Source organism: Vigna angularis, chromosome 1 (assembly GCF_016808095.1).
Source record: "Vigna angularis cultivar LongXiaoDou No.4 chromosome 1, ASM1680809v1, whole genome shotgun sequence".
NCBI lineage: Eukaryota > Viridiplantae > Streptophyta > Magnoliopsida > Fabales > Fabaceae > Vigna > Vigna angularis.
Window position 1 is genome coordinate 56,411,341 of NC_068970.1, and position 19,264 is coordinate 56,430,604.

General features: G+C 35.2%; 3 protein-coding genes across 7 annotated transcripts; 2 read left to right on the plus strand and 1 right to left on the minus strand.

The window, feature by feature from the left end:
* The first annotated feature begins 3,352 nt into the window (after positions 1-3,352).
* On the plus strand, positions 3,353-6,843 carry LOC108347588 (mitogen-activated protein kinase kinase kinase 1). The gene is made up of 8 exons (XM_017586977.2): positions 3,353-4,099; positions 4,693-4,777; positions 4,920-4,982; positions 5,253-5,410; positions 5,676-5,748; positions 5,852-5,911; positions 6,056-6,166; positions 6,317-6,843. Exons 1-8 carry the CDS (start codon positions 3,411-3,413, stop codon positions 6,527-6,529), a joined length of 1,452 nt encoding a protein of 483 aa, XP_017442466.1. The 5' UTR covers positions 3,353-3,410; the 3' UTR covers positions 6,530-6,843.
* A 660-nt stretch (positions 6,844-7,503) lies between these two features.
* Positions 7,504-14,458, plus strand: LOC108343337 (uncharacterized). 4 transcript variants are annotated; one of them, XM_052880234.1, is made up of 3 exons: positions 7,504-7,758; positions 7,860-8,012; positions 8,295-10,190. In XM_052880234.1, the coding sequence occupies exons 1-3, from the start codon at positions 7,640-7,642 to the stop codon at positions 8,350-8,352; spliced, it is 330 nt and encodes a 109-aa protein (XP_052736194.1). In that variant the 5' UTR covers positions 7,504-7,639; the 3' UTR covers positions 8,353-10,190. The 4 variants fall into 4 exon arrangements, with proteins under 4 accessions (XP_052736194.1, XP_017437056.1, XP_017437065.1 ...); XM_017581567.2 differs by lacking the exon at positions 8,295-10,190 and adding an exon at positions 10,199-12,092 and having other exon boundaries at positions 7,507-7,758; XM_017581576.2 differs by lacking the exon at positions 8,295-10,190 and adding an exon at positions 12,099-12,969 and having other exon boundaries at positions 7,509-7,758.
* LOC108343326 (YTH domain-containing protein ECT4) lies at positions 13,589-17,780 on the minus strand. 2 transcript variants are annotated; one of them, XM_017581546.2, is made up of 10 exons: positions 17,481-17,780; positions 17,012-17,088; positions 16,691-16,850; positions 16,509-16,582; positions 16,105-16,414; positions 15,818-16,017; positions 15,056-15,649; positions 14,760-14,972; positions 14,536-14,679; positions 13,589-14,454 (listed from the first exon to the last, which is right to left on the minus strand). In XM_017581546.2, exons 1-10 carry the CDS (start codon positions 17,506-17,508, stop codon positions 14,218-14,220), a joined length of 2,037 nt encoding a protein of 678 aa, XP_017437035.1. In that variant the 5' UTR covers positions 17,509-17,780; the 3' UTR covers positions 13,589-14,217. The 2 variants fall into 2 exon arrangements, with proteins under 2 accessions (XP_017437035.1, XP_017437026.1); XM_017581537.2 differs by having other exon boundaries at positions 15,818-16,414.
* Between the last annotated feature and the right edge of the window lie 1,484 nt (positions 17,781-19,264).

Consider the following 19,264-nt stretch of genomic DNA (forward strand, 5'->3'; position numbering starts at 1 on the left):
CTTAAATTCTCTCTCTTTTTTCAATATCATTACTGTTTATGACCCTTGTTTATTATTAATAAATCTTTTTTTTAAAACGTCCTTCTTCCAAAAAGAGTAATTTATGTTCACTAAATATTTCATAAATAATTAGTTTTAGACAGTCTGAAAAAAATAACAAAATTTAGTTTAAAGTTACTTTTAAAATAAAGCAATATCAAACAAATTTCTAATATACTTTTTAATTGTTTTGAACTTGTACTTTGAACCAGTTTAAGTTAGAGAAAAAAGTTTGGATAAACATAACCTTTGTTTGACACCAAAATCCCACCGTAATAAACAACTTAATTGAACACTCTGGTATTTTGATTCACACAATTTTTTTATATTTATTTGATTTTTTTTCTTATTTTTTATTTTATTTTGTTAAAATGATATAAAAATCTAATTTTTTTATAATTATTTTACTCTTATAACATGTATTAAATAAATATAAAAATATGTCTCAATTTAACACTACTCTAAAAATGATTTAGAATGTACCATTACTTCTCCTAATTATATATGGTTTCATATCTTATACACAAAACTTCTTACTCTTTTACTTCACTTTACCTCTATAGTCTAAGTTAGGCCACATTTATTCTCTAACTTTCTCCATCTTACAACATACTAATCCTTCAACATGATAGCCAAAAGAGTGCTTTGATAGAATAACAATTTCTGGAAGTTTCATCAAACATATTTCATTTGCAAAATGAACATTCTCGTACTTCAAATAAACACTGCTATGGCTAAACTTTTGCTAAACCCTAGAGGAACATTTGACTACGGAAACATATAATAACCTTTTATTGAATGTTATAAACTCTATTTTGTATTCTGATCCTTCTTGGAATGAGGGTGAGAAAATTTGATTTTGAATACAACACATATTTTTTAACTTGTAATGTTGCAAAACTCTTGGTGTTTAAAATAATAAGTGGTATAACATTCAAAATTTGGGTGTGTTATGATGCATAAGAACCATTCAATTCAACCTACGTTTTCATGATCACCAGGCCTTATTATTATTATTACCATTTAGCTGTATCTCATTTTTTTTAATTGGGGTTGAAAATATGAAATAATAGGACGTGGAAAAGTAGTGAATACTATTTATTTAAATAACATTTTGACATTGGGTACGAGAAATAAAAGTTGACATTAGAGAAGTTGGTGATGAAATTGATAACATTGAAACTATTGTTTAGATTTTATGTTGGCCGCCACGAAAACAATGGTCAAATAATTTTGGTTTTAGAAGATATTATTAGGTGGGTGTCTGTGTAATATTTTTATTTTGTCATTTAAGTAAAAGGAGTTCACATCACGAGTCATTTATTATATCATATAAAAGTAAAAGGACTTCACATCATCACTAATCTTTACTTAAATTATATACAATCAAATTTACAGGTTGACTTTTAAATAAAAACTATAACAAATTATTATACTAAACTAGTTTTTTTTTAAATAATCTAATGAATATATTGGTTTAACTGGTGAGATTTAAAACTAATTTTAAAATAAAATATCTTTTAATTATAGTTTAAATAGTTTAAAATTTAATTTACTTTACTTAAGTTATAGTATAATATTTCACTTCAAACAATTTAAATTATTATATATTGTAATTCAACTACTTAAAAATAAATTTCCCATTTTAGTTTACAATTTATGCATTTCCATATTTAAGTGTAAATTAAAAGAAGAGTTAACAACGTTATTTATTATTTTACAATATTCGTTGTGATTTTAATCTTTATATATATATATATATATATATATATATATATATATATATATATATATATATATATATATATATATATATATATATATATATATATATATATATATATATATATATATATATATATATCCATGTATACACTTAAATTTATTCCCAAAATGTTAAAAGCAATTAATTTTTTACTAATTTTCCTCGTATCTAAAGTTTTCAATTTCTCAGTTTTCTTCCTCGTTTTTTTAGTATTTCGTTTGGTACATATATTTTTACGAGTTATATTTATTGAACTATTTGAGATCATATTTGACATTAAGCTTTCTGATTAAAAACATTATACTTTTCCTGAAAAACATAATTTCCCATTTTCAAAACTTACGAAGTTAAGTATTTCTTTTTGAAAAGTTCCTCAAAATATATTTAGTTTTGCATCTTATCTCAAGTTTGTCCTAATAATTAAATTACTTGAGTAAAAAATATGATCTGGAAATTTTATGCAATAAAAAAGGTTAAAAAACTATTTACTTTTATTATTAAACATTAAATATAATTTAAAAAATACTGTCACTACAAAAATAATATATTTTAAGAAAGATTATTTTTCTGGCGGTTAGGAAAATCCAAAAAAATTTCCGACGGTTACGACTAAATCACCCCTAATTTTTTTAATGTGTACCATGGACTAGTTATTATTTATACTTGAAATCTATATACGCAAACATATGTATTTATTAGAATCTAATTTTTATACATTTAAAATTGTTTACTATAAACGTAATGATGAAAATAATATAATTAAATTTAATCTTTATCCAAAGTCATTAGAATCAAATTCATATGTATATCATATAGTATAGACGCACTTTATTATTCTCATAAATGTATTGCATCACCTTTATTTTGAACATAAATCAAGGATACAAAAGAACTTTATTTTTTTCTTAATCATTAATAACACTAATAAAACACATTAAAAGTAATAAATCCAACAATAAGATTAGGAACTTTATCCGCACCTATTAAGATCTTCCACTGTTCACTTTCCATAAACTTGTTTTTACAAAAGTATTGCAAGAACAATAAAATAATTATTTACATGAACTTGTTATGAGAAAAAGAGAAAGATAATTTCCAAAAATTATTTTTATTGAAATTTATCATCAAATACATTAGTTTCAATTTCTAACATTTTTACTTTATCTATAACCATAATAAATCCAATTTCCTCTTTGCTTTCTCTTTTAATCAGGTTGGTTTATCCTATTAACTCATTTATTACCTCTTACCTCGTTAAGTAAATAATCATATGTTATATAAATAGAGGTTAATACATATTAAATTTTTAGAAATCTAATTTAAATTCAATTTATATTTAAATAATTGGATTCAAACTAAATCTAAAGTTATGTTGCTTAATTTGAATGGGTTTAAATACATTTTTACTTAATTAACTCGACACTAATTTAACTTAATAATTTTGATTTAAATTTTAGATAATAAACATAAACATGTTTTATGCATTTGGAGGTTAGAAAAAACAAAGACATTCCACCAACTGCCACGTGGCATAAGAGGTTTTCCTTATGTTACAAAAGTACAATGATTGGGCAAACAGTATTAAAATAAGGAATAAAGAATATAAATGTGTTGTATTGCGTTGTGTGCAGTGCCGTCTCAGGCTAATATGTTTTGGATCGGAGAGAAAGAGTCAGTGCGTTGTGCGCGTGTGCTTCAGAACATTATGGAAGGTGGCCGGAAGCCGTTGAAGCCGCGCCTTGAGCGCCGGAACGCCATGAAGAACATCGATTACCGGTTAAAGGAGGATGAAGACACAGACACCGAAACGGACATAGACATAGGTAGTTTGGATGAAAGGAGTTTCCGAGTGGAAGGAATTGACGGCGAATTCGACCGTATATTTCGGAGCTTGGGCCTGTCCGGGCCCGAGGACTTTGCCATCCCGGCGGCGGCTTGGAAAGAAGCCCAGGCCCAGAAGGCCCGCAGCACAGTGAACCTTCAACACGAACCGCCACAAAATAAAAAGCAGAGAGAGGGGGGAATAAAGGGCGTTAGGCCTCCCATTTTGGAACCGACGCAGGTTACCTCCACTTGGACCTCCCAACAACCAACGGTTTCTGATTCCGTGTCACGTGATGAAGACAGTGATGTTGGTGTTAAAGCTGAAATTGAAAAGGTTTCTGCTTTGGTCGGGAATGAGACCTTTGATATTCAAAACCTGTCGCCGAATGCAACCGGATATTTCGGGTCGTGGCAAAAAGGCGAGATCTTGGGAAAGGGCTCTTTTGGAACTGTATATGAAGGCTTCACGGAGTCAGTACTCTACACTACACTGTTCTTCATTCTCTTTCTTCTTCCTTTCTTGAGCTTCCCATGCATAGAGATTACTTACTTGATTTTATTGCTATATCTTAGTTGTTCCCATTTTATCTACAATTAGAAAGACCGTCTGGGTGGCTTTATTGAAATTTACACCAATTTTTTCATCTGGAAGGAAAAAACCAAGTGAGAAATGAATGCAGTTATCTTGTCTAAGATTATTTGGTTCAGAAGTTTTTCTTACAAATGCTATCAAAATAAGGTTTGCAAATTCGTACACCAACTATTTAACATGTTTTCAGGGTCAGACACTTGTTTTGAAAAAAAGAGAACATTAACCAATTATAACTAGTTGTTTGATAATACTAATCTCCATACTAGTATGAGTGGCGCAACAACTTATTTAGGATAAGTTTTTTATTCTATCATAAATGCAGTAATCTGATGTAATTCAACTTTATAAAGTCAATATGTAAATAATTCCCTAAATATTCTGATATTGGTGCTTATCTTGTTAATGTAAAATTTCACAATTTTTATACTGTGCTTGTCGCGGATGTAACACATACATCTTCTTTTACTTGCAGCGATGGGAACTTTTTTGCCGTAAAGGAGGTGTCTTTATTGGATAACGACAGCCAGGGCAAACAGAGCATTTTCCAGCTTCAGCAGGTGAGAGAGTTGGGCTTCCCTTCTCATCAAACAAACATCACGGCATAGTCTAGTTTTCTGTCAAACCATGCACACATTCTTCGTTTGTTTGTTCCATCTTATACATAAGCGTTTGATAATATAAGTATGTTTGGTCTTCCAGGAAATATCTCTTTTGAGTCAGTTCCGACACGACAACATAGTTCGATATATTGGCACTGACAAGGTATGCTGCTTTCTTGTTGGTAATTTTATTAGAATTTGTGTGTGGTCTGGCTTGTTTCTGTAATTGTTGGCACTGACAAGGAACCACATTTAAAGTTTCTGTAAGACCATATATTGAAACAAATATACTTTATCTGTCTCTCTTATCTCTGAAAATTTCATCTTCCTTATGTTTTCTGATCCAGTTTCTATAATTAGCCGTGTATCCCAGTTTTGGTGATACTCCTTGAATTATTTTCGCTATCTGTATTTACGTCTTACTGTTTCTCAGGACAATGACAAGCTGTATATCTTCCTCGAACTTGTAACAAAAGGATCGTTGGCAAGTCTCTATCAAAAGTATCGATTAGGGGACTCTCAAGTTTCTGCATACACAAGACAGATTTTGAGTGGCTTGAAGTATCTTCATGATCGCAATGTGGTTCACAGGTAACACGAGTGAAATTTCTATCTTGATGCAATACAATGATTGTAACCATAATAATGACAATCTTTCTTAGGCATTTTGGATTTTCATTTCTTCTTTGGTATCCTGAAGAATCTATTTTGAGCCGATTTCCACTTTATATGACTATTGAAATCACTGAGTGGTCAAAGTTGGGTGCAGTGGTTGGAAATTGATGACCGAAGTATCTCAAATTTACATGGACTTCTACATTCTAACTTTACTTCATCCAAAATTTTAAATTTTAAGGGACATCAAGTGTGCCAATATATTGGTTGATGCAAATGGGTCCGTCAAGCTTGCAGATTTTGGATTGGCGAAGGTACATTTCTTCCACAAAATAAACTTTCTTGAGTCAGCACTTATCACTGCAAATTCCAATGCCAACCACTTGCAATTATATTGTTCTTTTTGTTCCTTTGCAGGCAACCAAGCTGAATGATGTTAAATCAAGTAAAGGCTCTCCGTACTGGATGGCCCCTGAGGTTTGTCTCTCTCCATGTAGTGAGAATTCATCACAATTTCTCTTGCTTCCACTGAATTTTTCTATATCGGACTGCAGAATCACCATTTTCAGTATTTGTATTTTCATGATGTGCTTAGAATGAGTTTGAATTGTTGGATCATAGGTTGTTAACTTGAGGAACCGTGGATATGGGTTAGCAGCTGATATATGGAGCTTAGGATGTACAGTATTAGAGATGTTGACACGCCAACCTCCTTATTCTCATTTGGAAGGAGTATGTCTAACATTTTACAGTTTTCTTTACCCTCGTTTCTATATTTTCCTAGATTCATTTATTACTGAGACTGAATTTTCCATGTAACCATTTCTTGTCCACTTCCTTAAATGATGCTAAATACCTTTTTGTTTCCATTTGTTACGACAGATGCAAGCGATATTTCGAATTGGCAGTGGTCAACCCCCACCTGTTCCGACATCTTTGTCAACAGATGCACGAGATTTTATTCTTAAATGCTTACAAGTTAACCCAAACAAACGGCCAACTGCTGCTGGGCTATTAGACCATCCATTTGTAAAGAGACCACTTCTGTCTCCCATAAGTCCTGTTTCTCCAAGTATCAACCTTTTACTGTCCTAAGAGATTCTCAACATCCTCTGAGATTGTTTTGCAGACATGACCCTAGCTTCTTCTTCTGGTCACGGTTCTTTTCCCTTTTTGTCAAGTTGTAAGTATTAGAGCAATGGTTATTAGTGTTTGTAGCCACCCTTTACATCTGTGAATAGGAAGCTAAGAAAGGGAAGTAGCTACCTAACAAAGGAACTGGTAGTTTTTATTGTAATCAGTCTGTCGACTTTCTCTTCAATTAGAACAACACAGGGCTTTTGTACATAGCTTAATCAAGGTTTTCCACTTCATCACAATGCAATTACCTTAAACATTCTTTATGTCAATCCTAATATAAAACTATTGTTTGTTTCTCTTAATGACACAATATGTTTAAATTCTTGCATAAAATTTCATCACTTCTCTTTTAAATAGGGATTGAATAAAAGTATAATGAGAATTTGACTCTAATAACCGAATTATGAACTACACAATGAACATGTTCATTTAAAGAAATAATATTTCGTTAGATTCATTTAAGAATTTTTGTAATTACTTGAAGAAAAAAAAGAAAATTAAAATTATATGGTCATAAAAATATTTATAAGAATAAGAAAAAGGGTCAAAGGCAATAAATGAGAGGGAATAAGCAATTATAAGTTTTGAGAATCTCTGAACTCACCAATTATGCCACATAGTTGCTGTTTCTGATTGTGACGTTTTTAGAAAAACAGGTCCTGTTTCATAATAATTATTAAATTGGGAAGAATCATGGTCAGCTTAAAATTTTGTCCAATTCAAACAGGCATTAAACAAACACCAACTACCCGTTATCTGTTCTGAAACGTTTTATTCAAAAAACTGTTCCAGAATTTTTCTTAAACATATAATTCGAAAGTCACTTTTACAAATAAAATAAAAAAATCATTTTGAAGATTTAATAAGAAATCATGGGGTGTAGGAAATAAAAATCAGAAGTGATTGGGTTTGGAAGACTGATCCAGATCCAGAAGCTTAAGATATTGGACCTGTGGGCCCAGTTTGGTGATATACTAATTGGGCTAGTCAAAACGATGCGGTTTTTGCATTGATAAGAAAGAAATGAAAGAAGTTAGAGAGCAAATGCAGTTCTGTTAGTAGAAAATGTCGTCAGAGAAGGAATCGGAGTCTCGGAAATCGAGTTCGGAAGAGATTTCGCGCGAATTCAAAACCCTAGTTAATTCCGGTGATCTTCACTCCCTTAACCACATGCAACACACCATGTGCGTATAGAAATCCAGTTTCGCTGTTATGCAATAATTGAGTTGGTGTGCGTGTGTTCGTTAATTTGATTGATTGATTGATTGATTGAAGTGTGTTTCAGATTGGGAAGGTTGCAGGACAGCAATGCGGTGTTGTCGCATTTCAACGACTTCTCTCAACACTGCTTTGCTGAGATTTCCGGTGACATTGCTAGAAACACGCGCATATTGAAGTCTGTCAAGTCTGATCTTGATTATATCTTTCAGAAACTCAGGTATTCTTTTTATTTTGTTCGTCGTTGTGTTTTTTTTTTTTGTTTTTTTTTCTGTTGCTATTACTGCCTCGCCTTTCAAAATTGTTTGGTATTTACTGCTTCATCATTCATCCACTGTTTTCGCATCTCCTACTTGTTGTTTGGATATTCGAGGGCCAGCAGAACGCAGTGGTTTTGTACCACGTTAAGTAGAATTAAATACTTAGTGTTGGTTGTGAGATTCTTCTACTTAATGACTAATTTTTTGGGTTGGAATCTCCTCTTGTGCACATGTCCTAACAGACTCCAAATGCGAGGCCTTCTTTCAGAAGCCAGCTCTCATGAAAGTATCAATTGTTAGGATGTTAAGCGCATGAGTGCCAAATATGAGGGCGGCTCTATCCATGAAACGCCCTCTTATACTAGAAACGTGGACGCCTTTTACAGCCACTACCAATCCCTGACAGGATTTGTCGATGGGTTTTAGGACTGGCTTATCCCGCTTCCAAGGACAAATAGTCATCCCAAGGTGGATCACTTGTTGCTCATTTGAATATGTTGTCAAATTTCACTGCCTCACAAGTGACTGAGCTTAAGAGTATTGTGTTCGACTTTGATCCAGCTTTTATCAGCCATTTCTGGCGTGAACTGTTTCTTATGAATTCTGCCTACCATACTTAGTTGGTGGACGAACTGAGGTTTTAATGATGTTGCAATAGTATTTAAAGGCCACGGTTCACCTTAAGCCCTCTTCATAGGGTCAGTTTTTGCCTTGGCTGAACATGCTCAATGCATTTTGCTACATTTATGTCTCTCTTTATAGTAACGGAAGAACTCCTCCTTCCCTCTAGAATTATATATAGGTCAACTTTGCAATTGAAGTTGTGGATTCCTTCTTGTCTTATGGAGAGGAAGTCCTGGCTTTCTTTAGCAAAAACAGACTCAAAAAGCTCAAGAAATTATGAAGAATAATGCTTACAAACAAAAGGAGATTTCCTGTCAACGTTGTTCTTGGTCATTGGGTATGTAAAGTTGCAACCAGATCATGAGAAGTTGGATATTGTGTTCTTGTGGAAGGTGTGATTTAATATCATAAAAAAGTAGGCAAGATCAAGTTCAAAAGCAAATTATACGGTAATGACATTAGTCACTTGTCAGCTTATATCACTACAACAACTACTTAAAGTGCTCAAATTTGATAAAACATCCTAAATGCACCTTGGATGTGACAATCAGTCAACACTACACGTTGCATCTTATCTTATCTTTCATGATAGAACCAAACATATTGAGTTGGGTTGTCATTTAATTAGAGGAAAAATAGAGTATGAAGGCATCACCACTATATTTGTCAACTCTAGTGAACAATTAGCTGACATATTTACAGTCTTTAAGAACCTAAGATCGATTATATTTGTCACAATCTAGACACATACAATTTACATGCTCTAGGCTGAAGGAGAAGGTAATAATTATAGAACTGGGGAATTGATCTTATATAATCAAGCATATCTATAATAAACGTATGTTTAGGAACATTTTTATTTTATTTTCGTATCATGTATTTCTTATTAACAATTGTCAAAACTCCTCTATTTATTGTATTGATTCTTTTGTTTTCAATATAAATAAAGCAACTGCGTTTTCTCAAAAACACACGGTTTTTGCTCAATGTTTCTCTCTTTCCTATAGTTTAATATGACACTTAATAGGAGCAATGTCATTGGTCATACCAAGGATATTAAGCAAGCCAACAAAAAATCCAAACAAGACACTGCTGGGCTGATTTATTTGAAGGATTTTTCGTGATTGTACAGGTGTCTAGGCTACCTGGGAAAGTAGGTGTTAATTAGGAACTGTAGTGAAGAGTGGAATTGGATGTTGGTTTCTGGGTGCTTTATATAGTGGGGTATTGGTTGGAGAAATGACAGGGAAATAATGTTGACAATCCTCATCCTGCGCTTGTTCTTCTCGTTATCTTTGGGCATAATATTCTTCTCTTATTTTCATCATAAGGCTTCAAATTAGAGGAAAAGAAAATAAAGATATGGGATTCACGGAATGGAATGCAATTCGTCTAGTTTTTTATTTATTCTATTTTATTTTTAAGAATTCAAGTAAACCTTGTAGAATTTCACTTTTTCTTCCCTTTCAATCAATATACTAGTTTATAATGTGTTAGTGATTTCGGTATCCTTATCTTACAGGAATCAGAGACTGGCTATGTATAATCTCCACGTTAGTATTTGAAACATAGACTACAACTTCTCTCTTGTTATTATAGGGCGCTATATATATGGTCATATTAGTTTATTGTATAGTTCAGGTTTTTACTATTTTGAGTAGGTAGCTACTAGTATCAGAGCCCACTCAACAAACGGACCTGATTATATGGACGCTTGGAGAGAATACGGTGACTAAGAGTGTATTTGAGCCACCAGTGATTCCAAGACTCAAAGATATGAAGGGAAAAGGAGTGCAAAATAGTTAAGCAGAAGAGAAAGCCATTGAGAAGGCAAAAGATTATCTCTTCCTGGTAGATGACCATTTTGAACAAAGATGTATCTAAAAGCATCTAATGCTCCTTGAAGGGGGTCATGTCAAGGGAAGAAAATCCTAAATAGTAGAGATATGAGAAAATCTCTTTTGAGTGAGAGTGATATAATTCCTTTTTAACTCTTAAGTGGAGGGCTCGAGTTTGTAGGGTAATAAACTTTTTGGGGAGAACATTTTCAAGTTCGTCCAAAAAAGTCATAGTCTTCAAATGGTGCCTAGATTTTGAGATGTTTTTGTTGATGTAAGCAAGTAGTGTCTAACCTTGATAAATTACGTGTCTTTGGCTATTTCTATCAACAATGAAATTTTTGCATGATCCTATCCTCTCATCAATTTTCGTTGTCCGCAAGGTTTTTCTTCTATATTTAGCAAGTCTAATGCCTGACTCTTAAGGAGGAGTTAGAGATGCTGAAAGGGAAGTTTGTCAATAATATTTTAACACGCACTTGCCATTGTTGACAAGCTGCCACTCAATAAGCAAAGACAGACAATGTCGTAGTCATTGAGAAAATAGAGATCTATGATGCCTAGGTTCAATTATGTGATATGTCTATTAAGGAATCAAGGGGATGAATTTCAGAGCAGTTTTCTAGTATGAGACGTTTGTTACTTTTTCTGTACAAAGAGGCTGTCAGCCACTCTGTATTCCATTGCAGTTGAATTTGTTGCTGCAGTTTCTTGCACCTGTCAATTCAAGTGCATCAAGGTGGTGTGGCACAACAATTTTCTGTGACAGTGATTCTTAGATCTCAAAGAATCCTGTTTTTCATGGCCATACATAGATGCCCTTTAACAAGGTTTGTCAGTTAGTTCACGAACAATTTCCTTATAATGCTTTGAGGTTCATTAGGACTATGTGTTGGCCCAATTGACAACTGAATAAATTGCTATTCAGTCTGAGGGAGAATATTAAATTGTTAAAATTTGAATTATTTTTATGCTGAACTAATCTTTAAATAAGCTAGTGATTTAGATAATCCCTATCTTCTAGGAATAAGATATTGGCTTCCTTGTTATTCTCCATTGTTGAAGATTTTATTGCCATATTAGTGTATGAATATAGCTTAAATTTTTTTTTCTCCAAATATTTTGACTATCTACATGTAAAGATGTCCTAATTTGAAGATGATAGTTGAGAAGAGGGAGAAAGAGGCAGGTGGATGATTTTGTTTTATATTTTGAACTAGTGATTCATGTATGCCAAGTTCAAAAGGTATTTATTGTGAAGGAGCGTGTCAGATATGAAGTCCTTTGTGTGTTGTGTTCTACCAAACAACTTAAGCCTTTGGGAAATTTCTTTTATATGTGCATGTGGTACACTTTTCCTCTGTATCAAAATCTTTACACAGATATTCCATCTAAGGCCTTTATCTTTTTGTCTCAAGCAAACCGTGTTTATCATCTATTTCTGTCTCACCGTTAAGTCTAGTGTTTTGAATTTCAATGATATCACAAATAAATAGATTTAGTTGAATTGTTATAAAATTGTTGTGATCACATTAAAGGTTTCACACCACTTTGCTATTGGCTCCTCATTATTTTGTCATACAGTAACGTATTTTTGGCTTTCAATTTGTGGACTTGATGTGGCTTGATGATTAGCTAGCTGGTGAGTAGGTTCAGAAACCAGTCAACAGTTCCGATTTTAGACAAAATTGGCAGACTTTACTCAGGTGTAGAGAGAAATACTCTACTGTACTATATAAAATGTGTCTGCAACTGTGCATGTCGAGATATGTGTGTGTATACATATATATAGGGAGAGAGAGAGAATACTCAATTATATATATCAGGCATGGACAAAGCAGACCAGTGCATATGTAAACACACATACGATATAATTGAATTCCTATTATTGTGTTTATTGACATTATATGTACACAAGGACTAGGTATTTTTTTCGTGTTCCCTCCCTCCCTATAATGGTTATCATCAACCTTCTTCGTTGTGTAATAACACGAGTGCTGAATGATGAAAGAAAAATACCTAGGATGGGCGTTGATTGAGAATGTTGAAGATAAAAGGTCTTTAGTGTTGATGACATTGGTAAACGACAGGAAATCTTGTCAAAGAGAACCAACTAAACAACGAAAGCCAGAAAGGCACAAGTAAATTCTTCGGCAACGAAAGCTCATGGTGGCTTCCTAATAAATGAAGAGATGAAACGTGTTTAGATACACCATTTCGAGATTTGTGTTGAGTAATCCTAATCTTGACTGGTAGTATCTACATTTTTATCTTTCCGAATTTTAGGATTAACAAATAAAACGTAACAGATGATAATGTTAGGCAAGAGTATAAGAAACGGATTAGATGTGATTAACGTATAAAAATGTAACGAAGAACCTTCTATTTGTGCTTTTGCTACCACCACCCACACATCTTCAATTTATCTTTTTTATGACTTACTTTCCTGTTTGGTTCGCAGAAGTATGAAATCAAAAATAATGGCAACGTATCCTGATGCATTTCCTCAAGACTCAATGGGCGAAGTGATTGATGATAGGAGACCAGACCTTGACATGCCCAAGTAACTAATGTTATCAGAACGCCATCGGCACAATATACATGAAACTGTGGGACACTATAATTTCAATTATTTAAATATGCTTTTAGTTCTATTAAAAAAAATTGACGAATATCTTTTCTTTAATTTCTTGCTGTTAATAAATTTAAACCACACATTTAAATAATTAATCAAAAGTAAATAGGGACAATTGTTTTTTAAAAAAATACTATGAATGGAAACTAATGTAATAATATATCTGCTCGTTAGTAAAATACATTTTCAAGCCGAAAAACTTAATTCCCCGTCATTTTAACAAACGGGAAACTGTCTCATTAAAGCCGATTTCAACCACAGAAGGAGCACCACAACTTTATTGTAAATAGTCAGCTCTACTACAACTTTTCTCGATTCTAGGTGAAATAACGTAATTACCTCCTCACCAGCAAAGACGTTTCAGAATTAGTTTTAATTCAAGTAAACTACGGAAGGAAGATTGTGGGTATGAAAATCTAACAAGAACAGGAAAGCTAAATGAACTAAACAATATGGTGATCTTCATAAGCCAGAAAACACCCTATTACATAACAGATTGTCCACAAATATAATTCTTCCTCCAGTATGCCCATGTCAATCATCGGATAGAAAATAAACAGACTAAATTAAGACGAAAAACTTAAAAAAAAAGCATAAAAACCAACTATATTTCAGTATTTCCCACCTTGCTTTCTACCCCTGTTGAAAGAAACAAAGAAAGCTGCTCTGCAACAAAGTAGATCTAAATTTACAAGACAGGAAACCACCAACCAAGTAAAAGAAAGAAAGGAGAAAAAGGCAGAGAGAAGGATAAAAAGCCCGAACAAAAACCAAAAAAAGATATAAGCATCTTAAGCAGAAACCCTAAAAACCCAAAAACCCTAGGAGTAAAGCCTGTTAGGAGTTAACCACTGTAAACAAAACCCAATGAGATGGGATTGGTGCTAGAATTCTATGAACTAACTCCGCCCAGCCAATCTCAATATACAGATCTTTATCTTCACTAGGCAACCAATCACTATATTCAGACTGCAAGAGAAGGCAAGACAGATCAGGCGGAACCCCGTAGCTGAGACATATGTTCCTAAGAACCAATATTTGCATTGGACCGCCTTCAACACTAGAGCTTCAGCAACCATTAGCAATCCCATTGCTGCCTAACACAACCTTACCCTCAGAAATAACTGGTTTAGCACCCTTTGGGGCATCTCCAGTTTTTGAAACAGATCCATTCTCGGCAACTTTCGGGTCATCGCCATCCTTTTCAGTAAGGTTAGACTCCTTCAGCAATTCTGATTCAGACTTCTGAATATTGGCTTCACCGTTTATCTCAACCTTCTCATCAGTAGGTTTCCCTTCCCACACCTGCATAAAAAGACACAACTAAAACATCAGCACACAATCTAATAATGTTCACATAACTATAATAGATGAAATATCACTTGCCTGCTTTGGGTATTGTTGCTTTGCTTTCTTCTCCAAAATAGTCTTCTGACGGGCCTCATAAAACCCAAAATCATCCAGAATGCATGTCTTACTAGTATATTCCTTGAAGATTTTGATTAATTTCAGACCAGGCTCCAACATTACCTGCAACATAAACATAGTGGTTCAGATTAAAGTAAGAGACACTACTACAAGAAACCAACAAATGAGCAGGACCTAATTACCTCTTGGGTATCCCGACTATTTGTGACAGGTTTGTTCTCGTTGTTGTCCAGCGTGATGTGCCTCAACAAATTGTTAGGTACATCCTTAACAATGTGCCACTTCAGAGGAAAACAACCATTCCACTTGTCTTGCTGCCAATACTCAACACTCTTGTTAAAATCAACAGGACCAATCATTTCAGCAAGCCCCACGAATTGGCCACTGGTATTAACCTGAATAATAAACACAACAAATTAGATTAAAATTACCGTATAAGAAAATAGAAGAGATCAACACCATATGCAGAGATGCTTACTGAGAAGAATAGGAATACAGGGCAGCCACCAGGTTTCTGCTGTGCCTCCTGGTATGCAGCATCAAGCTTCTTATTGCCATTTTGTGTACTGGCCCACACGTTGTATTTTATGCTCTTGTGAATATCATCCTCGCTGTATGACTTAATGACAAAAATTTTGGCATCGGCATATTCCTCTGGGAAATCAGCTTTGTTGTATTGATCTCTGTCAGGAACAGTACTAGTCTTGTCTTTCTCCTCGTCTGTACTTAGAGTTGCTGGTAAATTCTGTCCTTTCACTGCAAGAACAGCTGGTGCAAAACCCTTCTGGTTCTTACCACCTTTAGCCCTAGGTCCTCTGTTTAGTTCATTCAAACCATCTACGTTCTCATTGCCATAGCCAAAGTAACCACCACTTCTTCCCCTGGTTTTGTACTTACTGTCAACAGCTAACCAAGCCCTTCCATTAGTGCGGGTATCATACCCGTGTGTTCCATAACCCATTCCAGATCTGACAGTGCTCCCGTATTGACCATACAACTTGTTTGGATACATCCTATTTATGAAGTTATGGGTGGCTCCCATGGCAGGCATTGGTCTCGGATGGTGCAAGCCCTGTCAAAACACAACTTGGGTATAAATAACCATAATAGCAGTATAGGTAGACAACAATTCATCACAATAAATTCAAGTTAAACCAATGGACTACACAAAAAAAGTCATTAGGCTCAACAATCCATCGCATATGACAAACTAATAAAAACTTCAAATTATTGTGCATACCATAAATTGAGAATTAGGACGAAAAGTCTGGTTCCTTGAAGCAGTGTTGTTGCCACCTGATATTGAGGGAGTGATAGCTGTGCTACTCACAGGCCTTGGCTGCCCATCTGAAAATAGTGGGGCGTCTAGCCATGGGATTGGTGATCGTACTCCATCAAAACCAAATCTTGGATCCTGATAACCTGAAGTTGGACCACGACCTGGCATAGCAACCCTTTCATTTGAAGCTTTGGAACTATAAGATGAATTCTGATTGGCCTGTTTAACAGGAGCAACAGAATTATTACCTTTAGCATTGCCACCGTTTGCTACACCATTAGAATTTCCATTGGCTGCTTCGACAGGGAGAGTCTTTTGATCAGCAGCAACTGAGGTCGAAACCTCACCCTGAGGAAGGACAGCAGGAGTAGGTGTGAATGGCGCACTTGTTGGTGTTAACGGTTGAAAATAGGGAGGATACTGATAATGTTGAGGCCCGTACAACTGACCATCATTACCCATGGTTGGAACTGGAGACCCTGCTGGCGAATAGGGGCCATAGGGAGCATATCCATACCCATGGTGATAAACTAGAGACCCGTTATCCCCATAGACTCCCTGACAACAATCAAAAAGTAGTGCAGATAATAGCATTAGCAATTGGGTCAAAGGGGCTGCAGAATGTGGAAAACGGTAAAGTAAAATATCTCACCGAAGTCATCTCAACTCCTTCCGAATTCACATATCTAGAATAATCATCCCACTCGTTACCAGTTCCATCATAACCTGCGATGAAACAAAATAATTTAGCTTGCACGAGATTTATGCAATGCATTAACAGAACTCAGTTACAAGGAATCCATCTTCATTTGCGGTATTTACCCATAAACTTACCACCATAATAATATGCAGTAGACGGATAACCATTTGGGAGGTAACACACGGTAGGATCAATAAAATCTTGTAGCACCGGGGTCACAGACCGATCGTACGACGGGATCTGGCCATTTGCAGCATTTCCTGAATCAACCGATCCATACTGATTCCCAGTGGCCTACAGAATTGTACAAATCAACTCAATAAAACACAATTCACTAGAAAAACACATAAAACAGTAACAAACATCTCATTTAACACGTCAAAAGTTACAAGATTGATACAAGTGAGTCAAATCGTGAATTTTATATAGCAAACTTAAAAAAACACATGTTTTACCTTCTTGGTAGGTTCAGGCATCTCCAAGGGCTTAGGCTGAGTTTCTAGCGATAGCTTCTGGAGCAAATCAGTTGCTTCTGTAGCAAATCAGTGAAGGAATACCAAAAACCTCTCGAGAAATAAAAGTTTTCAATATTGATAAAACCTAAAACTCATCACACAAACAACAAGATTTCAAAAGACCTCAAACCCCCGATACCCAGCCACTCAGACGAGTCAATTTAAACCACAAAGTCAACAACGAAAAAAATTCAAGCAGATTTTACCTAAAACACTCGACCGCACAAAAACCCCAAAACGCAACCATCACAAATCAGCAAGCAGAACACCAAACCCTAAAAGATCACCCTTAGCAGAGACCAAAAATTAGGTTTACGAACGAAAACGTAACAGATCCAATCAGCGATTCAACAAAACAGATCAAGAAAGCAAACACGAAAGGTAAATTGCACAAAAAATAAAAGGATACGATCCGCGGGATTAGCAACGGTAGCCATGTCAAATCAATCACGAGATCTGGTACTCCTTGGGACACAGAAGCGCGAATCGGAAGCCCTAAATCGAAATCGAAATCGAGGGTTTAAGCCCCAAAATCGAAGAGTCGAGAAAACCCTAAAGAGAGCGAAACAGAGAGAGAAAAGGATATAGAAAAAGAGAGAGAAGAGAGGGAAAGAGAAGAAAAGAGAGAGAACTAAACACAACACAACACACAACGGGTCTCGCAGCCGCCAAGGGTTTGGGTTTTTGGGGAGAGAGGGTTTTGGTCCTCCAAAAGCAGTGATTCAAATAGCACCACCACGCTCTCTTTTCGCACTCTCTACTCTCACCCGCGGGTCACACCGTGATCTCATTCACTCTCTCTCATTGGCCACTCTCCACACGTGGCGCTCCCCCATTCGATTTTCCTTTTCTAAATTATTTTCACTCTCGCGTTATCATTGGTCTGTCGCGCTCGGTGGGTATTGGCCACGTGTGAATTTAGAAATTCCCCTATTGAATCTTGTAGATGCGGGGTTTGGGCAAAAGATGGAAACCCTAATTAGAAAATGACAGAAATGTCCTCGTCCAGCTGGACTTGTGGTAACCCTTCTTCGGTTTTTTCTTTGCCTCCTTCTGTCATGTGCTCCACCACATATCGTGTTCAAATTCATTTCGAGTTTATCAAAAAAATAAATAAAAACAAATAATAATTAATAATTCTTAAATAACCATATCCTGCGTTTCAATTAATACAATGCTCTTCCTTTTTTTTCAGTTTTAAGAATGCTGCCAAATTTTTCCCTTTATTAGATTAATGGATTTAAATTTTAACAATATACAAAATAAAACAACTATTACTATTAAATTATTAAGAATTTACATTATAGGTAGCTTCGATATTAAGATACTGCGTTTTCCAGACTAGTTACTGGTCAAAATGAAGAAGAAAAAAAAGATATTGGATTATAGTTTAATTTAATATCATTTGGTAAGATAATAAGATAGCATAAATTTATCTTTTTTTATGTAGTCGTTGTAATGCTATTTTATTTATACAAAAAAATCTAGATAGGAAACTTACATGGTTGACCTGGTTATATTTACTGCTGATTCGAAAATTATGACTATTGATTACAATGGTTACACTAATAAAAAAAAGTTTTTTTAACGCGCTATATATGTCTCGATTTTACTGAAACCGAAGTGTATAAAAGCGCGGTGGCAACAACCTCACGGCGACGGTGTGGAGATGGCGTGACAGGCGGCATTTGTGGTGGCTCGCAGCGGCGCTCGTGGTGGCTCGCAGCGGTGCTCGTGGTGGCTCGTGGTGACGCGATTGGTCGTTCTTCTTCTTCTCTCTTCTCTTTCTGGTTCTATTTTGGTTGCAGGAAGGAGGACGCGAAATCGCGGCCAGTAGGCGTCTCAGTGGCGGAGGCGACGGGAGCACGACGAAAGTGAGGTGGAGGCGCGGGGTGACACGGCGATGACGCAAGGATTGAAATGCGTTTTGGAGTTTTGTTGGGATTGAGAAAGTTAGGGTTTTAAGTTAGGGGAATTTCGTTTTGAGTTTGGGTGGATTGGCAGTGGCGAGAAGAATTTGGGCCAGTTGAACACACACCCTTAATCGGTGGCGAGGTTCCACTCTATGGGGGCGGCGTCAGCGTAGGAGACGGTGGCGTGGTAGAGCTTTCTCGGGTCGCAGGAAACAGGTATGGGGAAATCTCATCCATTTTTTTGAAGGGTCTTTTTGTGTTGCAAAATGGTTTGCATAGA

What these genes read in the sequence shown, in the direction of transcription:
- LOC108347588 (XM_017586977.2), top strand. Translation starts at nt 3,411, where the DNA reads ATGTGTTGTATTGCGTTGTGTGCAGTGCCGTCTCAGGCTAATATGTTT. An exon ending in GATCGCAATGTGGTTCACAG is followed by an intron (nt 5,411 to 5,675) that starts GTAACACGAGTG and finishes TTAAATTTTAAG; the next exon opens with GGACATCAAGTGTGCCAATA. An exon ending in CGTACTGGATGGCCCCTGAG is followed by an intron (nt 5,912 to 6,055) that starts GTTTGTCTCTCT and finishes GTTGGATCATAG; the next exon opens with GTTGTTAACTTGAGGAACCG.
- LOC108343337 (XM_017581558.2), top strand. Translation starts at nt 7,640, where the DNA reads ATGTCGTCAGAGAAGGAATCGGAGTCTCGGAAATCGAGTTCGGAAGAG. An exon ending in AACCACATGCAACACACCAT is followed by an intron (nt 7,759 to 7,859) that starts GTGCGTATAGAA and finishes AGTGTGTTTCAG; the next exon opens with ATTGGGAAGGTTGCAGGACA. An exon ending in TATATCTTTCAGAAACTCAG is followed by an intron (nt 8,013 to 12,975) that starts GTATTCTTTTTA and finishes TTTGGTTCGCAG; the next exon opens with AAGTATGAAATCAAAAATAA.
- LOC108343326 (XM_017581537.2), bottom strand. Translation starts at nt 17,508, where the DNA reads ATGGCTACCGTTGCTAATCCCGCGGATC. An exon ending in AAGGAGTTGAGATGACTTCG is followed by an intron (nt 16,415 to 16,508) that starts GTGAGATATTTT and finishes GATTGTTGTCAG; the next exon opens with GGAGTCTATGGGGATAACGG. An exon ending in AGCAACAATACCCAAAGCAG is followed by an intron (nt 14,455 to 14,535) that starts GCAAGTGATATT and finishes CTTTTTATGCAG; the next exon opens with GTGTGGGAAGGGAAACCTAC.